The 19,850-nt window shown below is 35.7% G+C and overlaps 1 protein-coding gene across 8 annotated transcripts in view; it reads right to left on the bottom strand.

The window, feature by feature from the left end:
- Positions 1 to 19,850, bottom strand: part of LOC128858082 (uncharacterized protein DDB_G0284459) — a 73,544-nt gene that overhangs the window by 23,811 nt on the left and 29,883 nt on the right. For 7 of the 8 annotated variants that reach the window (XM_054094034.1, XM_054094026.1, XM_054094027.1 and 4 more), the window contains 2 exons: positions 15,255 to 16,391; positions 7,382 to 9,819 (listed from right to left, as the gene is read on the bottom strand). In XM_054094034.1, the coding sequence (XP_053950009.1) occupies positions 7,382 to 9,819 (2,438 nt within the window). In that variant the 5' untranslated portion in view covers positions 15,255 to 16,391. The remainder of the gene's footprint in view (positions 1 to 7,381; positions 9,820 to 15,254; positions 16,392 to 19,850) is intronic. The other variant, XM_054094033.1, reaches the window with a different exon arrangement.

The following is a 19,850-nucleotide window of genomic DNA, read 5'->3' as shown; positions in this document are numbered from 1 at the left end:
AGAGTTTTCCAATAACAGCTGTTATTGGTGAATGGAGTGCGCTATCGAGAGATGATTAACGATTGTTTATGGCCGGAATTGGATGGTATTGATCTGGACAACGTTTATTTTCAACAAGACGCCGCTACGTGCCATACAAGCAACGAAACCATTGATCTTTTGCGGGAAAAGTTTCCCGACCGCGTTATCTCTCGAACAGGTGATCACAATTGGCCACCGAGTTCTTAAGATTTAACACCTTGTGACTTTTTTCTTTGGGGTCACGTGAAAGAGAAGGTCTACGCCAACAGCCCAGGGTCGATTCAAGACCTCAAAGATGGAATCCGTGAGGCTATCGAGGACGTAGGGCAACCACTTTGCGATTCGGTTATGGAAAATTTCATGAAAAGGATATTGTCCTGTAATCGTGGTCGTGGTTATCATTTGCCTGATGTTATTTTCCACTATTAACGGCATATCTTCGCTTTATAATGAAATAAACATCCGATCATTAATATTAAAATATAGCATTCTTCTTTGAATATCAAAATAATACCTCTGTTTAAAAAACCCTTATTTGATACAAGCACTTCTCAAAACTCTTTAGAAGCATGTTTTCCACAACAACAACAAACGATTTATTTAAATTTTGTACCAATTTTTTTAGTAAAAATTTACTTATCGCCCTAATGAAAATAAGCCACTTCACGTACCCTTTGCGAAAGACAAACACCCTCTATCTGATTAAAAATAATACTCAGTGTAGCTAAAAAATCTAATAAAATAATTTTATTACTAAACAAAGAAGACAAAATCAACTCAGAAATTTCTAGAAGTTCAGAGTAGACAAAAGACAGCCACAGCTTCTAACAATGCTGCAAGAGCGAGCAGCAGCGGCCTCTTGCCCAACAAATTATCTCCACCACGCGGAATGGCCAGTTGATTTACACATGGCTGCATTTGGCACAAAAACAAATAGGTAATCGGTGTGCGCTCCATAAAACACGCGCATACTTCCGCAAACAATCATTCAGATTTCTGACACTCATAACCAAGAAGTCTTCAACAATACTTTCGGCGTACTTTTGCTGCTTTCAGTTATTTTATTTTCTTCTACGACTATATCTGCTTTGTTACTTCACTTAAAGCAGATGTTCACTGGAACACTATGCGCGTATTGTTGGCACTACACAAACACACAGGTGCACAAGGTATTGCATGCACTGCTTTGATAATGAACAACTCGCAAGACGCACGTGCACCTAAAGATGAATCACTTTGAGTCTTTGTACGAGTATTACGGAATAAACTTAATTGTTTTGTCTTTTATTGCGTTGGCTAAAACCACTTGGACCGACTCGCATGTGTTGACTAGAATGACTGACGTACACATATCTGTGCACACCAACTGCAACCGAAATGCTTGACTCTACGTCAATTAAAAATTTGTTTACATTGAGTTGAGTGGGAATCTGTAAAGCGTTGAGTGAAGTTGGAGTTCTATGTTCAATGAATTGCTGAGTGGAGTCATTTTGCGGGTGCAGTGGGCGGTGAATTTTTAATATGTAGGTGTGCATACGTACAGTAACGCACACGGAAATCCAGAAACTCAAAAATCAGCTCAATTTTTATTGTATGTACACTCAATGTTTTGTACAAGTGAAATCTATGTTGAAATGAATTTTAATATTAAGAAGAAATTTTTTTGAGTGATGGAAATTTTTGTTTTGAGGAATAGTAAGGTAAGTCTGCACATTCGAATAATGCAAAAGGGGGTATGTGAACCAAGACGCACAATAAATTTCAATTTTACTAGATTGCATTCAAATTCAACTGTAGTTGGCCGCTGCCGTGCCTGAATGGATTGGCGTCGCGTAGCTACCATTCGGTAGCTCCCAGGTTCGAAACCGCGGGCATGAAACACCGATTGATAAAAAAAGTATTTTCTACTAGCGGATGCTCCTCAGCAGACAATGGTAAATCCGAGTGCAATTTGTCGTGAAAAAGCTCGGCATAAAAAACCATTTGCCGTCCGGAGGTAGCGTAAAACTGACGCATCAAGACGTACAGCACATGTAAGAGGAAAACATCAGCCAAACACCAAAAAAGGGTGTAAGCGCCAATTATTATTATTATTAATAACTGACCGCTTCACAAGTGTCCGGACTTCAATGACCGCTACTATACTTAATACCAAATATGGAAAGTACTATAATTGATCGCATGAGTTATTAAATAATTTATTTCTATTTTAGCTATTTAGCTATTAAACAAAAATATATAGTAAATACGAAGTATCAGCTGCCGACCCTAATGCATTTTCAATGCATTCACTTTAAAAAATTCACACAAAGTAGTTGAAGTATTAATCAAGTTTCCTTATATGGCGTATTTGGTAGATTGGAATATTGAAATAGTAAACAAAATGTGTTAACCCTTTCAAGGGCAGTGGGACGTACATATGAGTTCAACAGATTAAACTGGCATTGTTTACTTATTGCCAGTTGGATTGGGAGCAGAATGATATAGTTTCTGTAGAAAGCAAATATCTTTATACGATTTTATGAGTCAATAGCGGAATTCAACATGGCGGATGAAAAATTAAAAAAAAGTAATAATAATAATAATGGAAATAATCCACCAGCGGATTAAGGAGCTAGAATTCGCACACTGTAACAGATGCTTGTCGTGAGAGGCGACTAAAATCCACATCTCAGCCTGTTAGTTATGTGAATTAACTCAACTTCAATAGGCTGAGCGAAGCAGGTATAGAAACGGCTTAATGATGATAGGACGACACTGTTCCCTATAGAACTAAAAAACTTATGGAGGAAGAAATACTCTGAGTCCATGAAGAGAATCGCATATTATAATAACAATTTTTATATATTAGTAAAAATAATAACTATAATAATAAAAATAATAATAAGAAAGGAATTAGGTGTATTCCTGCGACGTTCACGTCAGCCCTCTGTGTGTAAGATTGGTCATTTAGAATTACATAAGGTGACGTAAAAAGTTCTTAATGCCCTTAGAGTCTCACGCTGTTTATACAAGGGGGCGCAAAATTAGTCACTTTATCGGCAGATTTATAATTCTTGCAAATGGCGTCGTATGCCGATCATATTTGACACTTGTGAACTAGACAGCTGCGGTATACAAACAGACAAGCAGTGGAGTGCGTAAAGGTTTATTTGGTAAACAAGTTTTTTAAAAGCAAAATTTGATAATTAATTTTGCGCCACCTTGCGTATTTAGTATCGAGTCGTACTATATGGTGATTTAGAGATGATATCACGCTTTTAAAAAAGTTCTTTAACAGTTTTGTGTTTGGAGAAGTCAGTTTTGGATTTTAGTGTTCTAAACTGAAACCAAACTGAACGACCAAAATGAAAAACGTTTCCACGACAGTCGGTTCCACGTTACCGAAACGACCCGGATTTATTATATCCGGCCAAGGACAGTCACTCCAGCATCATTTCCCGTATGCAAGTATGGGAAATGTTTATGCTGTTACAACAACAACAACAACAACAACAACAACAACAACAACAACAACAACCAAAATGAAAAATCAGATCAAGCGGATACAAGCATTTTTGGTGTTTGATGCAGAGCTGGACCGGAATGTGAGCACTTATTCCATAGCCTAGGAATTGAAGATTAGGCACAAACCTGTTTGAAGCGAAAATTGTAACAATAAACGGTTTCAAATATTTATAATTATACATTTTGACTATTTTTTATGAATCTTTCAATTTCATTTATTTTTTCTTTATAAAATTCATTATAGTTATAAAAAATACCATATTAATGAAAGTTTCAAACAAATTTTGTAAAAATTCGACAAATTCAAATTCATCAAAAGTACAGTTTTATATTATAGCCCCTTAAGTTTTATACTAAAAAAATTTTTACTAACATTTAATTAAAAAATAATAATTTTGTGTAATGTTAATTGAAAACAATAATTTAGTATAATTTTAATTAAAAAACAAAAATAATTTAGTATAATTATAAATATTAAATAAAAATTCAGGTATTGTTATTTGGAGAAAATTTGCAACATCGTCAATGAAAAATATTATAAAAATTCAACTCGAATTTAAACGACTTCAAAATTGTTCTTTATTATATTAGAATTTTATATAGACTATAAATGCGTATTCCCAAAAATTTAAAAAAAAATATAAATACAAAGTTTTTATATAGACTATAAAAGCGTATTCCCAAAAATTTTTTTTAAAAATTTGAATAAAAAGTTTTTGAAAATTTTGTAAGTTTAAATTTGCATGAAAATTGGATGAATATTTAAAAATTTTGCCAAAGTTTGAAACTTGGACTTACGTGGTTTTTTCGTAGAATGAAATAAATTTTTATAAAAAAAATAATTACACTTTTTGTTAAAAAATGAAATATGTTTTTATATAAAAAAAATTATTAAAGTTAATTTGAAAAAAGGAAAAGTTATCAAAATAATGTAAATATGGTGTCAATATCATTCCGTTTATGCTCATTTTATTTCATAACCTTTTACCTACTTCGCCTGAAATATCTAATGGAATTCGATTCTTAGCTTTGCAATTTGCGATCAAAAGAACTTCTAGATAGCAATTTTCCTCTATAAAGGTTAAATTTCTAGGACCACTGTCTACCTTCAATACAGCGGCCCCCATAACCAAATGGGTTGGTGCTTGATTTACACTTGGTAGTGCTCGGGTTCGGCACTGGATAGAAACAGTTTTTTCTATTAGCGATCGCTTCTCGGCAGGCAATGGAAAATCTCCAAGTGTATTTCTGACATGAAAAAAGCTGCTCATAAAAAATCAACTGCCGTTCGTAGGCGACATAAAAGCCGTAGGTCCGACCCCTCCATTTGGGGAAGAACATTAACTCGCATACCACAAATCGGAGGAGGAGTTCAGCCAAACACTGAATAAAGAATGTTCAGCGATTTTTTACGTTTCAGGGATTGATATATCAAAAAAATCTGAAGTGAATGCAATATGATGATTATGGTTTAACAAGCAAGCAATTTTCGTTTTCATAAATACCAGTCGTATACCTATGAACCTATGAAGAAGAAGAAAAAGTTTTTTCTAATAGTGGCAGTCAATGGCAAACTTCCGAGTGTATTTCTGCCATGAAAAAGCTCCTCATAAATAATATCTGCCGTTCGGAGTCGGCATGAAACTGTAGGTCCCTCCATTTGTGGAACAACATCAAGACGCGCACCACAAATAGGAGGAGGAGCTCGGCCAAACACCCAAAAAGGGTGTACGCACCAATTATATACCTATGAAACCGGAATGAAAATATAACAGCTCGTACTAGCTACAAAGGAATGATATTTCGAGCTGCATTCAAATCAAGTACATGTTCTTATGACTTTAACTTCTGCTATAAACATCAATTCAAAACTTTACAAGAGTCTACCAACAACTCACTTCTATTCTTCAATTAATTTCAAAGAGGCAGCAAAAAGTGATTTTCCGTGAAGGCATGGACTGCGTTCTCCACAACCTCAAACTATGTTATTGTTTTTGTTGTTGCAGCAGCATAAACATTCCCCAAACATGTATGGGGAATGCTGCTGGAATGATAGTCCTTGGCCAAATATAAATCTGATACGTTGCGTTAACGTAGACTGACTGTCGAGGTAATGAACTTTTATTTGTTTTGGTATCCGAAAACCTCACTTATTCGAGTAAAACTGATTTCAAAATAGAAATGCAAAATACACATCCATAAATTTTTCGCTCAGAAAATTCAATATTTGTGCACTGCCCGAAAGATAGCAAAGCATACATAGGCCGTGGGTTAAAATGACGCATACATTTAGATAATTTAATTAAGTTCATTAAAAGACATGAAGCAAATGAAAATTAAAAAAAAAAAAAAATCCTACGAAATATTAAAAATTCAAACTTAATAATCAGATTTTTTAGAAAAATTCTGGGTGCATATCCCATATAATTTTGTCATAGTTCTCTGCAACTTTGAAGTGGCTCGAAAATAGTTTTGATTTTTGGAGTTTTTTTTTTGTTAGTATTACTGTGCATTTTCTCCATATAAAAAAAATTTCGAGCATTCACTATATTGAAGAAAGTACATATATTATATATACATATATATATATATATAATTGGCGCGTACACCCTTTTTGGGTGTTTGGCCGAGCTCCTCCTCCTACTTGTGGCGTGCGTCTTGATGTTGTTCCACAAATGGAGGGACCTACCGGTACAAAGCTGACTCCGAACGGCAGATATTTTTATAAGCTTTTTCATGGCAGAAATATACTCGGAGATTTGCCATTGCCTGCCGAGGGGCGACCGCTATTACAAAATTGTTTTTCTTTTTCTTTTATTTTTTTTTAGTGTTTCACCTAGATTCGAACCTACGTTCTCTCTATGAATTCCGAATGGTAGTCACGCACCAACCCATTCGGCTACGGCGGTAAAAAAAAATGTATTAAAAATCTATGCGCATTTCAAGCCACTTTAAAACTCAATTTGCTACAGAACTGCATGCCCAGAATTCTTTCAATAATTCTGACTAAAAAGTAGAACTTTTGAGTTATATGATTTTTGTTCAAGTATGAACAAACCAAAGTTTTAGTAGTTTTAAAAAACAAAAAAAAAAATTATAAAAAATAAATAAAGTCAAAACATGTGCAATGTGTCGCGCTGCTATTACTAATACAGGTGCAAAATATTTAACTGTACTTTGTACAGCACCAAAACAAGAGCTATATTTCATACTATAAACAAGAAATTGCTCACTTGCCAACCAATATTTTACATAAATATTGTGCAATGAAATATAGGAGAAATTCAAATTGCAGTCCATTCTACACCGCAATCTGGGTCAGTATGCAGCCCACCAGCTTGCGCAATTGCTTAGCTGTCTCATCTGCTGTCTCCTTCACTACCTCCGCTACCACCTATAAAGATCAGACTCATCATTTCTTATAAAAGTCTTAGCTTCTAAGCAGTCGGTGGAAACTATGGAATAATTTCGCAAAACAAGTAGTAGGTTGACAGCAAAAATGGAAGTAATTTGCATATGCACGTCGTCACACAATTTAGCATTTAATTATCGACTTGCCGCTGTCGTATATCGTATGTGCAACAAATTGCGGCATAGTGGGCGGCTGACATATCTAACTATGAATGAATAGCAATGTCGTTGCGGAAATGTGTAATAAAGCCGATAGAGGAGTAACACATGAACGAAGTATTTCATAACAGCGATGAAAACGTGGTAATAACCTGTGAATGGCAAATGGAAAAATACCGCAGGTTCCTAATCACTTAAAATGTCGACAGCATTATAAAAACTATTGGAAATGAAAAATTTAATGATTAATAATTATTCAAAGAGATAAACCAGCTGTACTTACATATTTGTTCTGGGTGTGGGCACTGGCGTCTTCTTTGTCAATGATGATGACAAACTGGAGCGACGTGAAAAATTTGCTACATCTTCGGCGGTGTCCTCACCAAATGGATTACGCGAGATGCGCGGTGGTGGTGGACGTGGTGGCGGCACTTTGCCACTCGAGGGCGTAGAAGCTGCCGTGGAGCTGCGCGATGTCTTCTCCAGCTCGACCTCATCATCGGAACTATCGAAGGGATTGAGATTTTGTGCTTTTACTGCAGCTTTTGCGATTGAAGTGTTGCTTGCACGCGCTTGTGGTGTCCGGAATTCGGCTTGTGGTGGATTTTGGTTATTTTCTTTGTTGGAAGTTAACTCCTCATCTTCTTCATCTTCTGATTTGAAGGGATTTAAATCTTCGGGATATTCAGCGGGACTAATTATGATAGGTGTAGTTGCTACCTTTTCTGGTGTTGCGTTCACATCGGCGACGACAGCTTTCGTTGGTGTTGCCAACGTGGTTACCTCCTTAGTTGCGGTGTCGTCGCTAGCTTCGACCTCGCTTATTTCTATTTTTGCTGCTTCCTTGAACGTGCTCGATTCTTGTTCGAGTTTACTCTCTTCTACATTTAATTCTACTTTATTGTCTTTTACTATTTCCATTTGTAAAGGCACCTCACTTACGTTTTCCTTGTTTCCCTGTGTTTTAGCTTCAACTTGTTCAGACTTCTCAATTCCCATTGCTCGTAATTTTGCTTCATCTTCGAGATTTGCTTTAGTTACACTCTTAGTTACATTAGTTGCATTACTTTTTAGTGGGGATAGTGGCGTTAACACGACTTCATCCCCTGCATTCGCTTTTGTGGCCACTTTATGACCAGTATTCAGTACCTTCTTATCGCTAGAAGTGTTAGTTCTATCAACATCAGAGTCACTTAATTTATTATCAATAGACGTATCATTATCGCTGCTTTTCTCATCGTCAGCATTATTATTACGTTTGTTTGAAATTACAATTACGTCGAATTGTTGCAGTCGCGCACGCACCACATTCAATCGATCATCGATCGACAATTGTTCCAGCGATTCCAGTGCCTTTATGCCCTTGTGAGCAGGATTCTCCACGGTCGTGTCCGTATTTTCAGTCCGACTTTCCGTATCCAACTCACTGAGATTGGCTCGCAATGTTTCGAGCTTTTCAATGTTTGTAGTCTTCGGTTGCACTTGCATCTGCGGTTGTGCTGTTACTGCATCAATTACATTTGTATCTGCAATTTGGTCTTTGGTAACATCTTCATTAGAATTAGGTTCACTTAAATCTAAATTAATTGCTGCTGTTAGGCTTGTTTGCGCTTTTTCCTCTGCTGCTTCTGTTGAGACACTCTTTAAATCAACATCCTGATGGTCATTGTTGTTGGCGTTATCTGCAGGTTGCTCGGTGTGGATTGAAGGTTCGGCTATATTTGCTGTAGCTGTATATGATTTTGTTGCTGTTAGCGCTGTAGTCAAATTTAATTGCAACTCACTTTTCTTTTTCTCATTCGATTTTTCAGTGCTGTTGCCGTTTGTCTCCTTAGCTTGATCATCCACCTGTAGTTGGTCACCAACTGCTGCTATCTTTGCTTTTTCCGTTTCCTCTGATGCTCCGGATAGCTGCAATTGTGCAGTGGTTGTAAATCGTTCCACAGCGACTTTCTCTGCTTTTTTCTTCTCTATTTCGCTTGCTAACTCTTCCTTCTCTTCGACCTTCTCCTTTATCACCGATGGTGGCTGCGTTTTGGGCAATGCAGGCGCCACGTCTTCCAAGCTTGTCTCCGCTTCTGTGTCGTTTTCCGTATCCGATGTTTCCATTTGTGTATCTGCGTCCGATTTACTCTCAACGGTCAAGCTGGTTAAACTCTCCGTATCCTCGCCTGGACGATCGATGGTGTTGCTGAGAAAATTGCTAAGCGCGCTGTTCATCTTATATGCCGACGTTGTGGTTGGCGCTTCCATGCGTTGCAGACTCTTGCTCTTCTCCTCATCGGAAACGCTTTTCTGCAACAAAAATTTACCAGCAGACGATACTTCACCGCTTTTTCTAGCGCCAGTGCTATTGGATTGCTCAAAGAATGCTAGTCGTTCGGCTATGGAGCTGCGCGCGGCTTTTGGCATGACAAAACTGCTGGAGGAAGGCGTTTGCTCTTCACTTACATGACGCAATTCCACACCACCTGCTGCCAATTCAACACCAGTGGCTGAGTTCAGTAGCGTCTCCTCATCAGGACATGTTTCACAACAGTATTCGCCGTCCACTTCGGTCTCATAGAAGCTACCTGGTGTGAGTTGGGAACCACAACGTGCACATTTCAGACAAGTGCGATGATAAACTTTCTTGCCGACCAATAGGCGTTCAGCGAGAAACACCGGCAATTGACACTTCTGGCAAGGGTCGCGTTTCGGTACGCCGACAACATGGGCCATCTGCAAACAAAAAGGAAAACGATATAGTTTCGGTAAACAGTTTTTGATTAATTTAATGTGCTTCCTAATATGTTAGTGGATAATTAAGTTAGGGTTTGGGTTTGCGAAGCCGAGAAGTATGCAACAGAGTTAGACTATGGCTTACTAAATCGGAGTTGGTCTGTCTGAATTCAGTTGGCCTCATACAAATGGTTATTTTTTTAATATTATATTAGGTATATAAATTAGGTGTTTAGTTCTTCACTTTTTTAATTATTTTAATTTCATTAGTGTCCAAAATCAAGATAATTAAAAAAAAAAGATTTTAAATTAAAAATTGGACATCCTTAATCTACATCAATAGATACCAATCCGACTTGCTTCACGAGTGAGAGTTCTTAGCTGAATATAATGCGTTCAGCTTGAATAGACCAAAACTTCGTAAGAAATACAGCTGACACTTCTGGACGGGATACAAATTCGTTTCGTTTGTGTCAGGGAATTGGTAAAACAAAGATTAATTCACTTAGGATAATGTGGAAAACAAGAAACGCAATTTTGTGGAGATCGCAAGTGAAATGAATAGCCCACAATTTGCTGGGAAAAACTTCTTGATACTGGGTTATGAAAATTATGAGAAAGTTAAACACCTAGAATACGCTTCCCGACATAAAAACTAGACGAACTGAGTAACATGTCAATTGCTGGAGCCTCATTAGATTAAACTTAAGTTGTCATTCAAGTACCATGAGGAAGTATCATAGATGCACGAAACTTAAATACGCAAAATGCATTGCGAAACCGCCACTAAGTCCACCTAAATAGCTGTCAGAAAATAGGCTACCTTCAGATATGACAAAAATGTAATCTGTATGGTTCAGCTGAGTTTCGTTACTGCTGACAGAAAGGAAAGGCGGATGGATCTATTATTAACACTTCTGATTTGGGTCAATTTCTAAATGCAAACTCTACAAAGAAATAATTCAACGATTTTGATATCAAAATTTTACTATAACCAGCTTTAAACCTGGATTTGAATCCTATTGGAAGCATACGGAAAATTTCATTTCAAATTTTCATCAGGAAGTTATAGAATTCGGCAAAGCAGTCAGTTGTCTAGTGGAAAGGGATCTCTTAAACTCGTAAAAGTCTAGTTGGCAGTTTTCCTCGGCGATTGATTACCGCAGTCAAAAATAATAACAAACCTAATAACCGGATTTTACAGACGATTCTTCGCCGTAGCCGAATGGGTTAGTGCGTGACTACAATTCGGAAGTGCACAGGTTCGAAACACCAATTTACACAAAAAGTTGTTTTCAAATAAAGGTCGCCCCCCAGCAGGCAATGGCAAACCTCGTTATAAAAAACCATCTGCCATTCGAAGGCGCCATAAAACTGAGGGTCCTTCCTTTTGTGGAAAAGCATCAAGACGCACACCACAGATTGAAGGAGGAGCTCGGTTCAACTACCAACGAAGGATTTAAGAGCTGTGTTCTTGCTTTCCGGAAGGTCTACATGGTGGTGAATATAATATTGGATGTTTCTAAACATTTGGCTCCTCTTCCCCGCTGGAAATCTCAACAATTAAATCTCTATGTTAACAAAAAAAACTACCGCAACTGGCGATCGGAAAACGCGCACGTGATCGTCGAGACGCCAATGCATCCACAAAGAGAGCCAGATTGGTAAGGATTTTGGAGCGGTGTAATCAGTGATCCATTTTTCTTTAAAGATACTGCTGGATACGCCATTTCCGGTAAACTGTGAGTGCTACAGAGGCTTCTTAAACGATGTTTTGGCAGGTGCGCCACCATTTTTTTGACAATATAACCTTTTTTTTGGGCGCCTCGAAGAATCGATGTTACGTAAACAACTCATTAACGATTCAGACTCTTAAGGCAAATACCAAAGAACCCATTTGTGAGATAGGCCCAGACACCAGCATTAAGGTCTTGGAAAATTGGGTTAACAGATAGCGCTACTGCGAGGCCAGCTGAAATAACCAAAATATACCAAAAAAAAATGTATTCTAGTTAATTTTATTGAATTTTTACCAAAATACCACTATATGTTACTTTTTTTGTGTTGGAAGAATATTTGCGGAGTTTTGGTGTTATTTCAATCATTTTCATGTGCAACCCTTACCCTCTACCTACCCTTAAAATGATTTGAGACCTAAACAACTTTCTAATAGGGTGGAGTTTATGTTCAAAATGAATTTACTTGCCAGTTTCGATGGTTTCAATCAAATTTGTTTGGCGATTTCAATGCTTGACAGTTACAGCCTTCGTACTGAACTTACCCTCGAATGTGGTCGAATTGAAGGTACATCAAAAACTTATCTGACAAATGCTGTGGAATTATTTGCGTCAAATTTGATTTCAGGTATCGCATATTACATTACTTTAGTAGGTGGGCCATGATACTATTAGGTATTGAGAGGTTTGAAGGCCCATTTTAACTAATGTAATTGAAATATTTACTTCTAAAATAATCTGACTATCGGAATCCTGAAACTTCCTCAAAGGTAGTAGGACTTAAAAACAACGAGGACCACTCCAGCAAAGCTTGGGGTATCTTCATTTTCGATATTAAGGTGAAACCTAGACCCTTAAATCTAAATTTGGACACTTGGCGCTAATTCTGTTGGAGAATGCAGACTCAGCGCATAAAAATACTAAGGATTATCGGCTGATTTTTTTTTACTGCATGATAACTATTGATTTTCATAACTATGGTTTGACAGCTGAGAATAGCAAATTGTGTTGACATTTCTGTTCAGTAGGGTTTGGCAAGACATCGTGAATCGTTAACGCCAGAACCACGCTTCCCAACTGTGGAAATTCACTTTGATAAAAATAAATCTGTCCGCGAAGTTCATAGAGCACTGGCGGTATCATCGGTCCTTTTTTTTTTTTTGTTTTTAGAGGAGGAAGGAGCTGCCGTTACGGCGAATGATAGAGATAGATAAATAGATAAATAGAGAACAAAACCAAATTGTGGAATTCTACTCTGAAAAAAAAAAAATTGTTCGTGAGCTCCATAGAGCACTGGTGACATCATAGGTTCTTAATTCTTTCGAAATCAGGAAGGAGCTGCTTAACAATCGATTAATTGCAAAATCAATTTGAAGACAACTTTCTTTCCAGAAGTGGTCCCTGGCTGCCTCGTTCGTGCGACTTAATGCCTCTGAACTACTTCTTATATAGCTATGTTAAGTCATTGGTTTCTGCCAGCAAACTAGCAACTCTTCCAAATTGATTGGAAAAAGTAGTCAATTGGACTGATCGAATGGATAATGTAACTCTTAGCTGCGGTGAACATATGCCGAATATTATATTCCAAAAATAAATTCCATGAAATTATCTACCATATCAGCTATAGTAAAGCCAATACTACTATACGGCGCTCTGCTGTGGTGGACTGCGCTAAGAAAACCGACATATAAAAAGCCTATGGAAAGTATTCAACGTCTTGGTGCACTCTGCACAACAGGGGCATAGAACTACTCCAACGGCAGCGCTTGAAAGAATACTCAACTTGTCACCGATTGATATTGCGGCGGAATGCCTAGCAGCTAAATCCGCCGTAAGATTCAGCGCGACAGGCGAATTTACCAGTAAAACATTCGGACTTAACTTAATAGGCATTAGTTATAGGGCCCAAACGGACTATATGACTCCGAAATGCAACTGTGTGAAGAAATTCCGGACAACAATTGAAGAAGAGGGATGGGAAAAAGGAATGAAACCTAACCCAAATAATCTTAATATATTTACTGATGGCTCGAAAATGTTAGACGGAATAGGGGCAGGGATCTATTGCGCAGAGCTAGGCATCAGGCAGCCATTTAAGCTTCCTTACCACTGTAGTATCTTTCAAGCACAAGTCTTTGCGGTAGGAAAGGCTGCAGAAATAGCAATCGCAAAGACATCAAGCAACTCCAAAATAAATATATACGTTGACAGCCAAGCTGCGATAAAGGCAATAAACTCATATGAAATTTCATCTGAAAATATTCTAAAAAGCATGGACAGAACTATCTTAGGTTAGATGGGAATGGCAAGCAATGATACCTGCAGATTTTGCAATGAACTAGAAGAGAGGGAAACGCAAGAACACCTTCTATGTTCCTGTCCTGCATTAGCTAGAACCAGATTAAAATGCTTAGGAGCTTTACAATATGATATAGACGACGTCTCGGGGTAGAGCTCCAAAGTTTACTTAGATTCGCAAAAGACGCAGACGTATTACAAGATGTCTACTACAAAGAAACGTAAGGGTCTAGCTTTATCTGGTAGCACTAAGGATCAATAGGTCTATGTGATGGCTTCCAGCCAGCCAGGTCAACCTAACCTAACCTATCTACCAGATTATAATAAAAAAAATCCTTACAATAATATTTCTGTTTTGTATTATCATCTTAAGTTTACAAACTCTTAAAAAAACACCCAATATATCGTCGCCTTAGTATAACAATAGCCTATGTGCTCATAGACTATTATTTTTTGATTCAATTTTTGGATTCTCCATCGTCGATTTTATATGTGGTCAATATTTTGTCAAATTCCAGTTCCACAAAGTGGGTCAAAACGTCAGTCAAAAAATAATAAATATTTACAGACATAACGAGATTTGAGTGAGAGCTACTTTCGACAAAAAGTTTGAAATTCATTTTCTCAAAACATCAAAAAATTTATAGGCTATTTTAATACTAAGGGGCGATATGGGCATTGTATCAAAATTCGAGTACTGTTTTAATGTGGGGCAGCATATTTAATTGCAGATGGTAGTCATTGAATGTTAGGTGTTGACATTTGGCTTCGAAGGCTACTTTTTTCCTTTTTTGTGTGAATTTGAAAGCTACTTAGTTTTTTAAAGTAATTTTTTGTACGCATTACGCACAATTTTTCATTTAAATAAATTTTCTAATGAAACTATTTGAAGCATATAACTATTCACAGCACTGTACACTTCGATTTAGTTTACCCTTTTTTAACGAGTAAATATATAAAGCAGGTTACGTTTATTATAATTAGCTCAGCTTTTAGTGACATATCTACGTAGCTTTAGACGCCTTATCAGCACAAATGTAGTAAGTTAAGTAAATATTTTCTAGAAGAGACAGCAAAAAATGAATTTTGAAAAGCAACAATGAGCTACAGAGATGCGTAGGCACTAATAAAAGCAACAGCAACAGCAGCAGGAGCAAGCGGCAGCGGTAGAAGAGGCAAAAGTATATCGGATGTGAGTTTGTATGTATGTCAATAGGTAAGGCGAATATGGAATGAGAGTACAAATGGCGACAGTGACGACGCTGGTTACAGACTAGTTAGCTTAAGGTTAGTTAGTCAGATGTTAGTGAACTTATGATTTAAAACGAGAAGCACAAAGAATAGCTTAGCCTTAGAACGTAAGGTGTTAAAAGCAGTTAGGCTACACTCAATTGCTCTTACCTGTAACGCAGTTGTGCGCTATTGCGCAAGCGTCTTTATGAATGGATGTGTATGTTTGCTCTTTCACAATCCGCTCTATTACGTATTCGTACGACTGATATGCAATTGATAATGGGAATTGTTGCGCATGCGCTCACTTGCCTAACAGGTGCGTGGTGGTGTAAGTTGTTGTTGTTATCGTGTGAGTGTTTCGTGTACGTGTGTCTGAAGTGTTAAATTTTGCTTTTCCTTCTTTAATATTAAATTATTTCTTATATTCGATTAAAATACTTTTTGAACGTATGTTCTATATATTAGCGAATTATAGTACCATCAAGCACGAAAGATCTCTTTCTAAGTAATTAATTTAGTTTAATTTAATCTCGTATTTGCGGCGCTTCAATTAATGAAAGCATATTTTCTCAACGACGAACGACACAACAAAACACGAAAAAACGGCTTAAACGAATTTACAAAACAAATTTGCAAAAGCACAAATTACAAAAAAAAAAATGATTCAATTAAATTTAAGCTTAAATGCTACTTAAATATTGCTTTATATAATATAATATTTCTTGTTGTTGTGGATTTATTTTGTATGCCACAAAACCTTGCTCGTTCATTGACGTGATGTACATACATTTATATATTACATAACATTTATCTGTTTGCTTGCTTTTGTATTAGTGTTTCATTGTGATTAATGTGGGTTGATGCATTTGCGTGTGTGTGTGTGAGATACTTTTATTTGCGTGCAATTATTTTCGACGCTTAATTGCTGGTTTTTCTAATTCGTAGATTAGCTTGAGCTTCTTTTTTGCAGCTTCCTTTGAAATACTTTTTTTGTCTTGCAATTTGGTACACTTTTGTTCTTTTTCTCTATATTTTGGTTGTACGTTTAGTTTTTTATTTTTGTTAAAAATTTGTTCGTTTAGAGTTTTTTATTTGTTTGTTAATTAGTGCTTCTGTTGCTCATTTCGCTTTTTGTTAGGTGTTGTTAACTGTATATTATTTGTTCGTTAATGTGTGCACTCTTGCATTGTTGAAACTCAGAATAACAACTGAACGCTTGTTTTTTTGTTTGTTTTTTGGTCCTATTTGTATTTAGCAGAATATTTCAGGTTTATATTGTCCAATAATGTCCAGAGTTTTCTCGTCCTGTATAGAAAGAAATAAGTAAAAAAGAAAAAAGTCGAATATTTATAGAGATAATGTTTTAAATGATATGAGAAACCCGAAACAAGAATTTCGAAATAGAGAAACCAGCGAACCAACATACATAACAAGAGGAAGAAAGGTAGGAAATTTGCTATTCTAAACCTTAAAATGAAAAATTACTAATAGTTTAGAGAAATAAGTATTGTGCCACTGCAACTTTAGCTACTTTAAATATTTATTTAAGGGGACAGATACCTGTAAAATTTCAAAAAAAAAAAATTCTTCATAAAATGTTAATATAATCCTTTAAGAATATGTCAAAAAAATTTTAGAAAGTAAATTTAAGTATTTCTTATATTATATTCAATAGGTTATTCAATAGGTGCGCTTCAACTTTTTTCCGATAGGGAGGGCGAACGACGCAATATTTTTTATTTTTCGCTTGTCATTTGTAAACTTCATTAGTATACATTTCATCATGGAACGCTACACACTTGAGCAACGATTGCAAATCGTTCAAATTTTTTATGAAAATAGTCGTTCTGTTGCTGCTACTTTAAGAGCATTACGGCCATTTTACGGTCCATTTAACAAGCCGTCCCGTTTTGGGGTTATGTGAAGTCATTGGTCTACAGTAACAAGCCGGCGACGATTTGTGAGCTCAGAGCCAATATTGAACGCGAAATTGCTGGAATTTCGGCCGATTTATGCAAAAGAGTGGTCGAAAATTGGGCTCAACGATTGGACTTCGTAAAACGTGCACGCGGTGGTCATGCAAAAGAAATCGAATTTCATACTTAAATGTATATGTTCAAACTCGATAATAAAAAAAAAATTAGTTAAAAAAGTCAAACCGTTTGTGTTTTATTCAAAAAAAAGTTGAAGCGCTCTTACTGATAAACCCTATATATCGTCAACCGTGACGACTCTATTCTTTGCGTTCGAGCGCTGGGAGAGGTATAGTTACGTTGCCAACTTTAGACGCGTTTTTCTCAAAACTATATTTTTCGAATTGGCGTACACGATAACTCGAAAAGTTATTGACCGAACTCCCTGAAATTTTGCACACATCTTTTTTATGATAATACTATTCTATGTGAATTTACAAGTTTTCGAAAATTTTTCGAAGCAAAAATAGTAGGAAAATTCGCCCCAAAATTCATTTTTTTAAGCATTTTATTCCGCAAAATGTGTTTTTTTCATTTTTGTTTAATTCATATAGAAATTATGACATTAATAAATAAAAAATTTTTTGGTTTTTTGAACGTCACTTTTTTGTAGGCCAATGCTACAATGCCCGCCGATTGAGAAACCCCGCTGCGACCTTCCTGGAAGAATTGAGTGTACATCCGCCATTTAAATGATTAAAATAAAAATAAAAAATGTTATATTATCTTAATGTATAAATAAACTGTATGCCAATTTTGAAAAAAATATATTCACTTCTTCAATTTAAATAATTTTAATGAAAATCAGGGAAAATATGGCCGTTTACAGGTATCTGTCCCCTTAAGAACATTACATAAAAAATTATGTGGCAACCCTATTTCAAAATATTTTTGCACCATAAAGATTGTGACCTTATGTAACCATATTATAATTAGTGATAACACCTGCATAGAAAAAAACTTTTTTACATGAATTCATTTCCCTGCACTTACATTAATCACTTTTCATATTAAATAATTCACTAAACGTTTAATACTAATTAACTATAAGCTTTATAATCAAATTAGGTGGCAACTCTATTGTAAAATCTATTTGACTTCAAGCTCTTCATACTACTTTTCATTTAATACCCATATTACGAAACTTCTTTTTGCTTATTAAAATAGTAAAAACAGATGGCAACCTTATGCAAATAATATCAGCGATACTAACTGCCTAGATAAAGCTTTTTAATGATTTTTCGCTGCTTCTTGCATATATTCGTATATAAAATATAAATAAATTTATTAATAAAATAAATAAACGTTCTGAATTGAAAGTTTGATGGCAACTCTATAGGAAAATATATGTGTATTAAAGCTCTTCACATTGATTTTCATTTAATACCCATATTACGAAATTTGTAATAATATATAATATAATTTAATTAAATCAACGTTTTTAATCAAAAATTAGATGGCAACCCTATTTAACCCTAGTAAAAAAACCTAATTAAAGCTCTTAAATTTTACTTAATTTGATACCCGTATTTTTTTTATTTCTTCTTCTACAATTTGCCCAATGCGGCAACCTAATTCAAATAACCTTAGGTAGGAGACCTACTCAAATAAAATTTTTAACATAATTTCACATAACATATTTTGTTCCCCTGTTTCTGAATCATTGCCAAAGCATGCAATCGCTTGGAAATGGATTAGCGAGTAATTCCTAATACTGAAGCAAACTCTTCTTGCGTTTGACACGGATCCTCATTGATCAATGCATCCAATTCAGCGCCTTCGAAGGTGTTTGGCCTTCCTTCACGCGGACGGTCAACATTAAAATCACCGTTTTTGAAAGGACAGAACCAATCACGAATCTCAGCACGTTGTTTCACTTAAAGCAGCATCTCCATAAACTTTTTGTAGCTAGCGATGCGCTTCAGCCGCCGTTTTTTTCAAATGTAAGAGGAAAATCAACACCTCCCGCAGATGACGATTATTCGGCACAAAATCAGGCATTTTCACAAAACCAAAAGTATTTGATACCAAAAAAAATCACTAATGTGGTTTTATGATGTTGAGGTTATGTTAGAATCGACTAGTACACACTGCTGGCGGCATCTATTGACAAACAGCGGGAACTTAGTTGGGCACCTAATAAATGTTTTACAAATTTCCGAAATTTCGCAAAAAAACAAAAAAGGTACAAAAAAAAATATGCTACATTTTGAAGAGTTTCAGAGCCCAAAAAATATTTTAGTTTTTTAGTTCAAAAATATTTTTTTTATTTTTTTTTTGTTTATGAAAACTGACAGCTTTGATGTACTTTGTACCTACATACGCATCTGAAACTTTGCATAACTAACAAAAAACCAAAAAAATTTACTTTTAACAATTCCGTCGCAATTTTCATTATAAAAACTAGGTTTTTTTTTCTACCAACACTTACAACTTAATTGATCTATATATGTATTTATAATCTATGCGGTTCGCTGGTTATAAAATTTGAACAATATGGGTTAGAAAACAAACATATTTTCTACATTACAATGGTTATTTATATACAAGTAATTAGAAAATATTATGACAGTCTACATGAATTATATGTTAGTGAGGTGTATGCATTTAGCTAATTGCTGGGGTTAAATATAATATATTATATTATATAAAAAGCAACAAACAAACATATCTAAAACTTACATACATATAAAAAAATTAACACAAATTCGGCTGTTAAATAAATAAAGCGTAAAACGATAATCACTACAGTGCCAACCAAAAGTATACTTTAGATTCTAGATAAATTGCA

Source organism: Anastrepha ludens, chromosome 3 (genome assembly GCF_028408465.1).
Source record: "Anastrepha ludens isolate Willacy chromosome 3, idAnaLude1.1, whole genome shotgun sequence".
In the NCBI taxonomy this organism is placed as follows: Eukaryota; Metazoa; Arthropoda; class Insecta; order Diptera; family Tephritidae; genus Anastrepha; species Anastrepha ludens.
The sequence above is the reverse complement of the archived record's forward strand: the minus strand, read 5'-3'. Positions and strand labels throughout refer to the sequence as shown.